This window comes from Panthera tigris, chromosome A1 (genome assembly GCF_018350195.1).
Source record: "Panthera tigris isolate Pti1 chromosome A1, P.tigris_Pti1_mat1.1, whole genome shotgun sequence".
In the NCBI taxonomy this organism is placed as follows: Eukaryota; Metazoa; Chordata; class Mammalia; order Carnivora; family Felidae; genus Panthera; species Panthera tigris.
In genome coordinates, this window is record NC_056660.1 from 108,909,421 (window position 1) to 108,923,442 (window position 14,022).

The window sequence follows — 14,022 nt, forward strand, 5'->3', positions numbered from 1 at the left end:
GGGGCTCGAACTCACTGGTCGCGAGATCGTGACCTGAGCTGAAGTCGGATACCCAGCCGACTGAGCCACCCAGGCGCCCCACAAGTTAATTTTTTTAAACCAAACTGCATGTGAGATCATGTTGGGTACTTTGTGCTAAGATCACAGTGGAATATAGTCAATAATGTACTAGGGTTGTATGGCAACAGATGGTAGCTACACTTGTGGTGAGCATAGCATATAGTATAAATTTGTTGAATCACTATGTTGTACACCTGAACTAATGTAACAGTGTATTAGCAATACTTAAAAAAAAAAAAAAGATCACAGCAGGAGACATATAAAGTCTGGTAATTTTATTGCTGTTAATTCCTGGTAATTTCATTGCCAATCATTGCTAATTTCCTATGTTACTTTGAGTCATAAAATTTTCCTTTAAAAGTGGCGGTGGGGCACCTGGCTGACTCAGTCAGTAGAGCATGTGACCCTTGATCTCACTGAATTGTGAATTTGAACCCCATGTGTGGTGTAGAGATTGCTTAAAAATAAAAAATATTTTTAAAAAATAAAAAATAAATAAAAGTGGGGTAATTACATGTTGGGGCTTTACTTTTATTGCTGCCTGAAAAAAAAGATCTTCATCACTTGAAACTTACAGAGTGATAAGTAAAATAAGATACAGGTTTGCTTTTTTCTTCCTACTGATATTCAAATATCCAAGCAATGCAAATGGTGGTAGTGGGGAAAAAAATGGTCTTGGTGGTTACACAACTATTTACTTTTTTCAAAAGTCATAACTGTACTCTGGAAAAGGAAGAATTTTAGTGTATGTAAATTTTGCTTAAATAAACTGTAAAAATAGGCTCTAATCTTTATTCATCTTTAAAATTACATTTAGTTACATAAAGCATTACTGTATAATTTCAATCTGTTGTGTTCCATTAGTAACTTAAAATATGTATTATGATAACTAAGGCTTTCATGTTTCTTAGTACAGCAAGAGACTACTTACTGGATTTCCTCACTTGCATCCTTTCATGTGAATTTTTTAGTTTATGTATTAAGTTCTGTAATGATTGTCTTGGGATTGTGTGATTGGAGGGCATTTCCTACATTTTTCTAGTTCAATAATCCAAAGTTTTTGTTCTGTTAATGTCTTCCATTATTGTTTTGCAATTTCTAATTTTTCCTATAGGCCCTTGCATAGGATATCCCTCCATTAACTTGGGTTCCAAAAAGCAACATTCATTTTTGAGTAATTTCTTTCCCTTATTTTGAACTTTTTTATCATACAAAGATTAAAATTTAACATACAATAAGCTGTACATACTTTATACAACTTGATGACTTTGGAGATAAGTATACACCAGTGAAACCATCACCATAACCAATGCTAATGGTATATCCATTACCTCCAAAAGTTTCCTCCCACCCTCCTTATTGTTAACTTTTTTTGTGTGATAAGAACACTTATCACAAGATCTACCCTCTCAGCAAATTTTATAGTGTTGTTATATAGTATTGTTAACTAATGGCACTATGGTACAGCATCTTGCATAACTCAATCTCTTATAAAGGTGTCTATTTTTCTGTCCGTACTTATAGGAGTGGATTTTTTTTCACATATTTGCATACCGTTTTGTAGTTTTGTAACATCATTCGGCTTTTGGTCTACAACAGTTCTCAAACTTTTGGTCTTTAACACCTCTCTACACTCTTAAAAATTACTGAGGACCCCAAAGAGGTTTTACATGTGAGAACTATCAACACCTAATTGGAAATTAAAATTGAGGGGTTTTTTAAAGCATAATACTATACAATCACACATTCTATCACCCATCACTGCGATGGCGTCACCACACGTCACGTATATTAAGGCGCGAAAGATCATGAAAAAGGCAAATAACGTGTTAATATTATTGGAAAATGGTTTCGACATTAGAGGACACCGCACTTCTTTCCATTCCAGGCGTCCCGCGATCACATTCTGATAACCACCGTTTGTCACAAGTGTTGGTCGTCCTCAGGGTTAGAGCTTCTCAAGGCTGCCCGGCACCCAGCAAAATTCGGCATTACGCGCCCACGGGACAGAAAACCGGGTACGCAAACCACTCGACAGGAACTACTTCCGGAAACTAGAGCTGCGCACGCACCGCGAGGCTCCGACTTCCCGGCATGCCCCTGGCCTGTGGCGTAAATGCACGCTGGTCGTGGCGGCCCACGTGATCCGCGGGGCGGCCGCGGCGGGAATCTGTGAGTGCGCAGTAGTAGGGGGTTCCTGGGTCTGTGGTGTGTGTCTGCCGTGCCTAGCCCCGGCCCGGCCCCCACCTCCGCTCTCGCTTGTCAAGCGGGAAGGAAGCCGGTGTGGGAGGAGGAGTTCAGCCGGAGCCTTCGCTCCTACCTGGAGCCTCCCGGCCGGGAGACTCGCGAGTCCTCACGGCCCATCGCTCGCTCTGCAGCCGCGGCACCGCTAAATCCTGGTGCGCCGGGGCTCTAGGCGATTGGTGTTGAGAAAAGAAACATTTGCAGACATGTCCCGGATTGAAAAGATGAGCATTCTGGGTGTGCGGAGTTTTGGAATAGAGGACAAAGATAAGCAAATTATCACTTTTTTCAGCCCCCTCACAATTTTGGTTGGACCCAATGGGGCGGGGAAGACGGTAAGTTCTCAGTAGCAGCCTTCAGTTTACGGGTCGCTACTTCTTGAGAATCTGGAGGATAAAGTGTTTGGAGAGCTCAGAACAATAAGGACCAGAGGCCAGGCGTTCCTGGGGCTCCGCTCTTGGTGCCCGAGGAAAGGCTTGGGCCTCTGGGTGGAGCCCCTGCCGCTGGGCGTGGCCTAGTGTGGCCTTCTGGCCCCAGCGACCTTAGGAGGGGACCTGACTCAGTTTCATAAGGGTATCCAGGCTCGGGTGGACAAGGTTTATTTGAGAGTCCCAGAAGACCGGGAGCGCTCAGCGACCTTACATTCTTACATGAAGCCTTTTTGTCTGCGTTGATTTTTTTTTTTTTTTTTAACACTCCCCTTGCTCCCCAAACATACCATTCACTTCCTGACAGTTGATCCATTATTGAATTTCCTACACAAGTTATAAAATATGATAAACATAGGGCTTTCTGAGAAGAGTTTCTAAGTATAGACTGAAGTCTAAGCATAATAAATGGGAAATGAGAAAATGAAACCAATACCGTGAGGCCTAGTTTAGTTGAAAAACTATGTTGTTAGGATGCCCTTACCTAGTCAAAATAAAAAATTGGAGCATGTACTTTGACTTTTTAAGGCCCAGAGAGTATTTAGAAATTTGAGATGGACCCTGGAGTGACATGCAATTATGGGGGAAAAGTACAGCCTGTAAGGGTGGCTTGAGAAAAAGCAGGGCATTCTAACAGAGAAGACTAAATTAAAAAGCACACAGAAAGAGGTCAGGTTTAGAGTTGAACATTGAATGCCATACTCTTGTCTACTTTTGTTTATGTGAAAATGTTACTATTTATAGAATGCCTGTTGTGTCCCTACTGTTGTGGCTCTACTTTTGTAAGGGAGCGTAAGGTTTATGAGCACAAGCTGTCTGAATACAGATATTTTGCTTCACCATTTACTAGCTCTGTGACTGGGCCAGGGTGCCCCAAATGGTTTGTGCTTTAGTTTTCTCATTTATAAAATGGAGATAAAAAGAGTTTTCTACAGTCTAGGATTAATGTGAAAATTACTAATGTATGGAAAGGTGGTTAGTACAATACCTGGCACATAGTAAGGCCTGTGTAACTATTAGCTGTTTTTAAAAAATTGAACTTAAAAAAAGTTTTTTTGGTTTTATTGAGGTGTAATTGATCCATGAAATCGTAAGATATTTGAAGGGTATGTCAGGGTGACTTAATATACTGTACATTGTGAAAGGATCACTGCTATCTAGTTAATTAACAAATCTGTCACCTCATTTTTTTTGTAAGAACATTTAAGTTTTACTGTCAGCATATCGGCAAATTATCAACTATGGTAACCATCTTTTACATTAGCTGTTGTTATTAAATTAAAGGATTTTAATTGGAAGTTGAGGACTTTTTAAAAATAATTTTTTGTTTTATTTTCGTATACCTTCTTAATTAGTAGCTTTCCCATGAACTTAAAGTAGTTATTTATTCTTTAACACTGAATCGTATCTGTATTATATAGATATTATAATGTCAAATTTTATCTGCATATCTTTTTTGGTTCTCTGGTAAATAGTATTTTTATAATAAATTAACATTTTATGATAAACTTCTCTGGTTCTCTTATAACTAAATAATATAATTTTCTATTTCTTTAGACCATCATTGAATGTCTAAAATATATTTGTACTGGAGATTTTCCTCCTGGAACCAAAGGAAATACATTTGTTCATGATCCCAAGGTAATGACGCTAATAAACTTACATATCTTTAAAATAAATTTTTATAATTATAAAAGCAATACGGCTTATTGTAGAAAACCTGGCAGTGGAAAACTATAAAGAGTTAGAAAAGTCTATACACAGTCTAAGCATCCAGTGACACCACTAGTGACATTTTCATGTATTTTCTTCTCCTTTAAGTACAGACTTAAGTGAAGTCATACTCTAATTTTGTATTCTGATGTTTTTTCCTCACTTAATATCATAAGGTTCCATGTCATTAAAAACATTAAATTCACAATCTAGGTGTTTGGCATTTGGGTGCTTCTTTTAATCTTTACATTTTTTATATGTATGAAATATTTCCTACTTAAAACATGTCTCCTATTATGAACATTTTTAATAGTTGCATAATTTTCTTACATTTAGATTGCTATTAGTTTTTCATTAAAATGTGCCATAATTTAAATCTTTGTGTGTGAATCTTTGTTTGAATTACAGTGTTTATACCATTACTGTGTGTAAAGGACATAGAAATTTCTATACTATGTATTTTGGCCTATAGGTTTTTCTTGTTTTATGTATGTAGTGGTTTCATGTGCCTCTCTCAGTTATCTGCCAGCTCCTCCCTTAACAGTTCCTTGTATATTTCTCCCAGGTTTTTTTCTGTTTATACAAATGTATCTTTGTGTATATATATATAAATACACTCAAACATAAATATTTCAGTACACCAGTAGCATTTTATTTTGCTGTGGTACAAATCAAATATTTAGTGACACACTGCAGATATGTTCGTATATATACACACTTTTTTTCATTAGTTTTAATTACTAGAACTAATTAGTAATCCACTGAGTTTATTTTCTATAGTGTATTCACTTGGTTATTGATGGTTATTTAAATTGTTTCCACTTCTGTATGACTAAAGGTAACTAATTATGAAAGTATTTATAAACTTTTCTCTTAGAGATAGTAAAATCAGTACATTGAGCCCTCTCTGCAATGACTATTTCATAAACTTGCAGTATACTCTCCTTACTTGATGATCTTGGCCTATAATTTGTTGAAAAAATGTAATTTATTGAAAAAAGGGATCAGATAGAAAGTACCTCATTTTCCAATCTTAAAATCTTTCAAACTACTCTTCATTTGTACTCGTACTATTTTTTTTTTGGTATTAAGGGTAAATTGTTTACTGTTTTATCTTAAGGTCAACCAACTCTTTGGCTGCTGGATCCAGTCAATCCCTTTTGTCAACGCAAACATTTTGCTTTTCAGTTACTCATCTTCTGCATTAGCAGTTTGTCCTTTATAGAATCAGTCATATCAGCACACTCTGGTAGCTCCAGTCTACAAACAAATAAAACCTCTCCCTTTATTCCAGATCACCTTCTGGCTACTACCTCTACATTTATAGTTAAATTTAGAAGAGGTATATGTACTCATTGTTTTCGGTTCATTGCTTCCCATTTTCTCCTCAGCCTGTTCTGTTCAGATTTTCTTTTTTCTCCCTTACTAAAATTACTACTTACTCTAAGCTGCCAGTAGTCTTCAAGTTGCCAGATAAAGTGGTCATTTTCTAAGCCACTTATCAGAAGATTTAATATAGCTTCTTAATTCCCTTTTTAAAAAACATTGCTCTCTTGGCTTCTATGGCACCCTAATCTCATACCTCCTTTTTCACTGGCCATATCTTAGTCTCCTTTGCTGAGTCTCTTTTTGCCTAACTCTTCTTGGGTAATCTCATTCATTCTCATGGCTTTAATTATTTGTTATATGCTGGTGATTTCTAACATATATCTAACCCAAACTTCTTTCCTATACTCCAGATATAGATAGGTAGATGAATAGATAGATAGATAGATAGATAGATAGATAGATAGATAGATAGATACAGATACATTGTTTGGATATTTAATGGTCATCTCATGAATATGTTCAAAACAGAACTCATGGTTCCCTGTTCTGTTCCTTTCACATTCTCAAGCCTGGTGGTATCTCCATACTCTCAGTTTCATAAATCATATCATCATCTGTACATTTGCTCATGCCAAAACCTGTGTGTCATCTTTTGATTGATTCCTTCATCTTCCCCTGTTGCCAGTTCATAAACAGTTCTTAATCCTCTCAAATATGTCCACAGATACTTACCTGTCAGGGGACATGCCATAATCATGAGAGTGGTTGTCCCAGGCTCATCCATTGCACTAAAAATATGTCCAGCATTTGTCCCTTTATTCCATCTTCACTCTTCCTTCCCTGGTACAGGCCACCTTTCTCTTTCCTTTGAACTATTTTAGTAGTCTCCAAACTTGTTTTCCTGCCTTCATTCTTGAAGTTCTCTCTTTTCCACACAGCAACCAGTTACCTTTTAAATATTCATTCTGGAGGGAATGAGTCATTCACAGTCTGAGAGAATACCATTCCAGTCAGTGTTAATACTAAGTGCAAAGTTCCTGGAGTAGGAGCATGTTTGATGCGTTCAGGGAATCACAAGGAGGAGTAAAATGGCAAGAGGCCTGGTAGAAAAGTCAGAGATAGAAAGGCCTAGGTTCTGCAGGTCCTTGATTTCTGTTCTCGTTTAAATAGGAATCTACTGGAAAATATTAACCATGAAAAGGGTATGGTGTGTGTTTTAAAGCAATCAGTCTGGCAGTGAGAGAAGACCTAGTAGGTGGTAAGGGTAGAAGGGTGGAGACTAATAAAGGAGATTTTTGTGGTAATTCAGGTGAGGTATGTTGGTGGTTTGATTAAGGTGTTAATGATAGACATGCTGAGAATGCCTGGATTTGGGATGCATTTTAAAGGTAGTATCAACAGATGAGTTAATGATCTGGATAATGGTGTATGAGAGAAGTAGAAGCGTCAAACATAACTCCCAAGTTTTTTGACTTGAAAAAGTAGATAAAATAGTGTCACTGTTTATTGTAACGAGGAAACTCTGGGAAAGGAAATTTGGGGGGCTTTGGCTTAAACGTGTAGATTTGGAATGTCTTTTAGATATCCAGAATGTCCAGTAGGTAAATGGAAGTATGTCCAGGGGAGAGGTTTGAGCTAGAGAAAGACTAATTAAGAATCATTGATGTATACAGTTAGTTATCTATAAGTTTTAAAGCCTGATGCGATCACATAGGGAGTAAATGTTGAGAAGAGGTGGAAGATCTTAACCTAGAGCACACTGGCATTTAGAAATAGGGATGAAGAGGAGGCACCAAAAGATATTAAAAGAACAAGTGGTAAAGGAGGGAAAACTGGGAGAGTGGGGTCTTGGAAGACAAGAGAATGAAGGGTAAACAAGAAAGAAGATGTCAAACGGTGTCAAATATGTTGATAGCTCAAGTAAGAAGAAGGTTGAGCTATGTGGAGGCCATTGGTCATCTTGACAAAACCAGTTTCAGTGATGTGAGAAAACAAGAAAGTGAAACATAGAATTGTTCTGTGCGTTTGCTATGAGTGGAAAGAAGGAAGTAGCTGAAAAGGTTTGTAGGATCAAGGAGCGTTTTATGGCTATTGTTCTTGCTTTGTTATTTTTGTTGTTCTTCTGGATGTTTCCATGTTGATTGATGCTCTAGCATCTCTGACAATTTCAGTCTATCATCCATTCCTTTTTCCAAGTGGAAAGAGCTGTTTTTCTCAGCTGTCTACTCATGTCCTCCCTCTGGTTCTTCTGGCCTTGATGGTTCAGCTTTCCTCACTTAATACTCACTTTTCATCTGCTCTAATTTCCCAGTTCTGAGCCCCCACCTAAGCTGTTTTATTCAGCTCTTTTTTTTGAGTCGGTCACACCTGCTCTTATGGTTGGAACTATTCCTCTCACCTGGATTGCCCACATCCCCCCAGTTTTCCCATCCTCTTATATATTCAGCTTTCGGTTCCTCATATATTCAGCTTCTCTTGGTTTTTTCTTTTCCTTGCTTTAATTTGTCCCTGCTCCTAATACTGTTTATTTTAAACGCCTGAATTTTTCTGTTGCTCCTTCCTGTCTTTTTTTTTTTTTTTACCTGTTTTCCATTGTTACTCTTTTCTTAGAAATTTGATTTCCATATTGCTCCATTTGTGTACCTTCCCCTTTTCTCCTCTACTTCTTTCAAATTTTTGGCTACCTCAGTCTTTCCCATTCTTTCTTTGACCTCATTTGCTTCTCCTCAGTTGACTTGAACCCTAAGAAGCTCAATTCTCTGTTTTCTGCATCTCATCACTTTTGTCTTGCTTCTGGCTGATTTTGTAAACTAACCAGATGCTTATTTCCACAGCAGTTTCTTCATCACATATTGCTTCCATATTTGTGTGTGTGTGTGTGTGTTTTAAGTTTATTTATTTGAGAGAGAGAGAGAGTATGTGTGCACACGAAGGTACACATGAACGGAGGAGAGGCAGAGGAGAGAGAGAATCCCAAGCAGGTTCTGCTTTATGAGCTCCACCTGAGGAACCATGAGTTATTGACCTGAGCCAAAATCAAGTCAAGATGCTTAACCAACTGAGCCACCCAGGTGCCTGCCCATATTTGTGATTTTAAACACTGTAGTTTTTGAATTTTTTTTTGATGTTTGTGTATTTCATAGAGAGACAGAGTGCAAGTGGGGGAGGGGCACGCGTGCACATACACACACACACACACACACACACACACACACACAGAATCCAAAGCAAGCTCTAGGCTCTGAGCTGTCAGCACAAACTGGACATCATATCCTGAGCCAAAGTTGGTTGCTTAACCAACTGAGCCACCAAGGCACCCCACAAACACTATAGGATTTAAACCATGTGGGATAGATATGGAATAAAGCATATATATGGGATAGAGCCTTTGTAGATGGATAGAATGACCCTGTTAGAGGAAAAAAATTAATGCAAGAGAGGGGATAATTCCAGAGTTAAATCCTTGAGTAGGCAAGTAGAGATAGGATCCATTGCCCCACTGACAGAGTTAATAGGTGTATGCACTGTTTATCCAGGGTAAAAGGATGACGGACAGAGTATGTAATTTTTCAGTTTAGTGGTGGGAGAATAAATAAATGGTCTTTTGACTGTTTCCATATTCTCAGTGGAAAACAAGTGAAATTGTTAGCTGAGGGTGGGAGAAGGGGTTGATTGAGGCTAGAAAAAGTGTAAGAGCTCAGAGGGTAAGTTGATTAGGGAAGTGTTATAGGGTTACATGACAGTGTCATTGGGTCACCTGAGGTTTGTGGGTGAAAGTTTGTAAGGAGACCACTTGTGTTTCTTCTGTCTAGTTCAGCTCATTGGTAAGCACAGAGCAAGTTGGAAAGTTGGATTTAATCAAGCACTGGGTAAAGTTGGAAAGTAGGAATTAATCCATTGCTTGGTAAATAGAATGAAGAGATTAAGAGGCAACTTCCCCATTCCACACCTATGGACATCTTACTCAGCCTTCTCAGTCTCTGATAATCTTTACCAGCTGGCCTCTTGCAGGTATGCAGTCACTAATCTACGATCTGAATTACCCAGCACACTTTTTCCCTCTTTGAATTCCCTCAAAGTTGTCAGGCTCTGAAATCCCACATTATGCCTTCCCCCATTGTGGATACCCTCTTTCCCCTAAGCTGGCTCATCCCTACTCATGGATGTCCTTTGCATCCTGTTTGAACTCTGACATCCTTGGACTCTTGAAACCTTATGGCAAGGTGCCCGTGTGGACACCCTTCTCAGCCTAAGCAGTTGTACTGTTTTAGGCTGAGTTTCTATGTCCCTCAACTTCAGCCAGCATGAATACATACATTCTTCTGCCCCACTGTTGGAAAAACGGTTTTCTAACTAGATTGTTTGGAAAGGGAAGGGCTTATATTATTTTTTGTTTTATTCTTTTAGATAGAAATTGTTCTAAAGTTAGTATGTATTTTTCTGCCTTAAATCTAGATTACTCTTTTTGAAGAACCTCTTCTCAGTAAGCTCACCAACAATATTGTGATTGAAATGCTGCAAGATACCCGTTGCTTAAATTCTTCTTAATTTGATACTTTTCTCGCAGCTAAGTCGTAAAAGGGTAGATGCCATGGAAAATGTATATGTGTATTTGACCTACTGGTAGGACATGTTCTAAACAAATTAACTCATTTTGTAGTACATAGATGCATAATTACTTTGCAGTGAATTAAGACCTCAGCAACTGTTTGCCTTGGGCTGAAATGATAGCATCAAGTCCCTGGGCTTTCAAAGCTAAATATCATTGGCCATTTTCCTCACTGAGATGTTCAAATCCTAAGAGGCTACTACTTTTTTCTTCTTTTATTAAGTTTTTTGGTTTAAATATAGTTGACATACAGTGTTATATTCAGCAGTGTTATATGCACCTAGTGATTCAGCAGTTCTGTATGTTACACGGTGCTTACCACTATAATTGTAGTTAACAGCTGTCACCACACTAAAATGTTACTACAATATAATTGACCTCATTCTCTATGCTGTACTTCTCATCTCTGTGACTTATTTATAACTGGAAGTTAGTACCTCTTAATGACCTTCATCGATTTTACCCATTCTCTTACCTACCCCTCCTCTGGCAACCACCAGTTCTCTGTATTTATGAGTTTGATTCTGTTTTTGGGGTTTTTTTTTTTAGATTCCACATGTAAGTGAAATCATATGGTATTTGTCTTTTTGTGTCTGACTTATTTCATGTAGCATAATACCTTCTAGGTCCATCCATGTTGTTTCAAATGAAAAGATTTCATTCTTTTTTTATGGCTGATTAATACTTCATTGTATGTATATACCACTTCTTTATCCATTCTTGTCTAGATGGGCACTTTGGTTGCTTTTGTATCTTGGCTACTCTAAATAATGCTGCAATAAACATAGCTGTGCATTTTATCTTCTCATATTATGTTTTCATTTTTGGAGGGTAAATAGCCAATAGTGGAATTACTGGATCATAGAGTCCTTCTATTTTTAATATTTTAGGAGCCTCCATACTGTTTTCCACAATAGTTGCACCAGTTTACATTTCTCCCAACAGTGCGTGGGGTTTTGCTTTTCTCATTCTCACCAGTACTTACTCATTCTTACCTTTTTGATACTGGCTATTCAGACTGGAGTAAAGTGCTACCTCATGGTGGTTTTGATTTGTGTTTCCCTGATGATTAGTGATACAGAGCATTTTTTTCATGTGTCTTTTGGCCATCTGTATGTCTTTGGGCAAATATCAGTCTATTCAGGTCCTCTGCCTATTTTTAATCTGATTATTTGGGGGGAGGGGGTTTGGTGTTGAGACGTAGGAGTTCTTTATATATTTTGGATACTAACCTCTTATCAGATATATCATTTAGAGTATCACTCCCGTTCAGTAGGTTGCCTTTTTGGGTTTTTTTGATGGTTTACTTGGCTGTGCAAAAGCTTTTTATTTTGGGGTAATACCATTAGTTTATCTTTGCTTTTTTCCCCCTTGCCTGAGGAGACATATTCATAAATATGTTGGTAGAGCTGATATCCAAAAGATTACTGTTTTCTTTTAGGAATTTCATGCTTTTAGGTCTCACATTTAGGTCTTTAATCCATTTTGAATTTATTTTTGTGTATGGTAAAATAAAGTGGTCTGGTTTCATTCTTTTGCAAGTAGCTGTGCAGTTTTCCTAATACTGTTTATCGATGAGACTGTCTTTTCCCCCATTGCATATTCTTGCCTCCTTTGTTATAGAATAATTAACCATATAAGTGTGGGTTTATTTCTGGGCTCCCTATTCTGTTGATCTGTGTGTCTGTTTGATTGTTATAGCTTTGCAGTATTTCTCGAAATTTGGGATTATGATACCTCCAGCTTTGTTATTCTTTCCAAGATTGTTTTGGCTATTCAGGGTCTTCTGTGTGTGGTTGTATACACATTTTAGGATTATTTGTTGTAGTTCTTTGAAAAATGCTATTGGTATTTTGATACGGATTGCATTGAATCTTTAGGTTGCTTTGGATAGTATGAACATCTTAACATTTAACATTTCAATCCATGAGCATAGCATATCTTTCCATTTTGTCATTTTGAATTTCTTTCATCATTGTCTTATAGTTTTTAGATTATAAGTCTTTCATTTCCTTGGTTAAATTTATTCCTTGGTATTTTACTCTTTTTGGTGCAGTTGTAAACAGAATTGTTTTCTTAATTTTCCTTTCTGCTATATTGTTATTAATGTATAGTTTGCAATGGATTTCTGTATGTTAAGTTTGAATCATGCAACTTCTGAGCAGCCAGTCCAACAACTTCTCACTCCTTACCTCTACCTCCAATGCTGAAGCTCTTGTGTAGGCTGTCTTCCTGTTTCTCCTGGAATACTCTGTGCCTCCTGTCTTGCCTCTGTTAGTTCAGTGTGTTTATCTTAAAGGCAAAGTGATTCATTTAAAATGCACATCTACTGCATGTCTTTCCTCTGGATTAAACCCCTGAGTGGCTTTCCATTGCTTTAAGTTCAAAGCCCTTAACATGTTTCAGAAGGCTCTTAATTACTAGAACCACTTTCTGTCTTCACTCCCTTTCCCCTATGTTCTGCACCATGCTTTCTGAAATTACTTTAGCTATTCAGTGACTCAGATCTTTTCATCTGGCTAACTCCGGCCCATCTGTCAGTTCTCAGTTTAAACATTCACTTCCTTTAGAAGCCCTTCCCAGAATTCTACCCTAGGTAGATTAGATGCTTACTTTGTGTTTTCAAAGCATCATGTACTTCTCTTAAGACGATGTTTAACACCACTTTTTTACTTTTCTGTTTAACCTGTCTTCCATACTTCAAAGGAGAAAGTGTCTTTCTTTTTGAACCAAAACAACGCATGGAAGCTACAAGTGCGTAATAAATTGGTGCTTAATTTTTTGAATGATTTGATCAATTAATATCATAGTTATGTTTATGCCAAAAAGTTATTAAAAGACCAGTAAAAGATAGTCTATGATTTAAAAAAAAAATGCAGGATTCATGACTTGTGGTTTTGGTTACAGTCGAGGAGTATCATATTTGTGCTCCCAGTATAAACAACTATAAAACTGGAACAAAAAAATTGAAGCAACTATTTTCAGGCATTGGACAACAGATGGCACAGGGCTGTGATCTTTGAGAAAAGAGAAATGTATGAGGGACTACACATTCATTCTAGCTTTCTCCCTAGGGAAATTTTGTGAACTTTGGCATATAGAATTCCCAGCAGAGAATAATAGTATTACCAGCTAGATGAAACAAATGTAGAAGTGTGGGTTTGCTGATGTGACTATAAATTATGGAATAAGATACAGGAGAGGGGTTGCTGTGCAGAGATGGGTACCAGAAACTGTGTAAGGGACTATTGAATCTTTGGCCAGATACTAAGCTACACATGTCCAGGACAGGAATTATTGAGGGCTAGCAGAGAATAAACTACGGGGGTAGAAGAGTGGGACTGTGAGCTGAATGGATATTCTAGAGGTTACACACTGCTGGGTGACATTTGAATTGTGATATGCCAGAGTAGGGAGGCCTTACTGAACTCCCTTTTGAGTTCTCCCTTTTGAGAACATTCTTTTGAGACCTCAGAAGGGCCATCAGTGTCTCCCTGTTTTGTAGGAAATACTGATGGGACATCAAATCAACAACTTAGTCTTAAGTGGTTCAGGGGAGAAAAGTTTTGTACACTTCATTTCTGCTTTTCTGTAAGCTTGTATATGTTTTGAAAATTATTTTGGAAAACACTTGCGATA

The 14,022-nt window shown here is 37.7% G+C and overlaps 1 protein-coding gene across 1 annotated transcript in view; it reads left to right on the forward strand.

Moving 5' to 3' along the window:
* The first annotated feature begins 2,216 nt into the window (after positions 1-2,216).
* The window catches only part of RAD50 (RAD50 double strand break repair protein), a 95,390-nt gene continuing 83,584 nt past the window's right edge, over positions 2,217-14,022 (forward strand). Inside the window, exons 1-2 of the mRNA XM_007087770.3 lie at positions 2,217-2,639; positions 4,290-4,373. Coding sequence (XP_007087832.1) covers positions 2,511-2,639; positions 4,290-4,373 — 213 coding nt within the window. The 5' untranslated portion in view covers positions 2,217-2,510. The remainder of the gene's footprint in view (positions 2,640-4,289; positions 4,374-14,022) is intronic.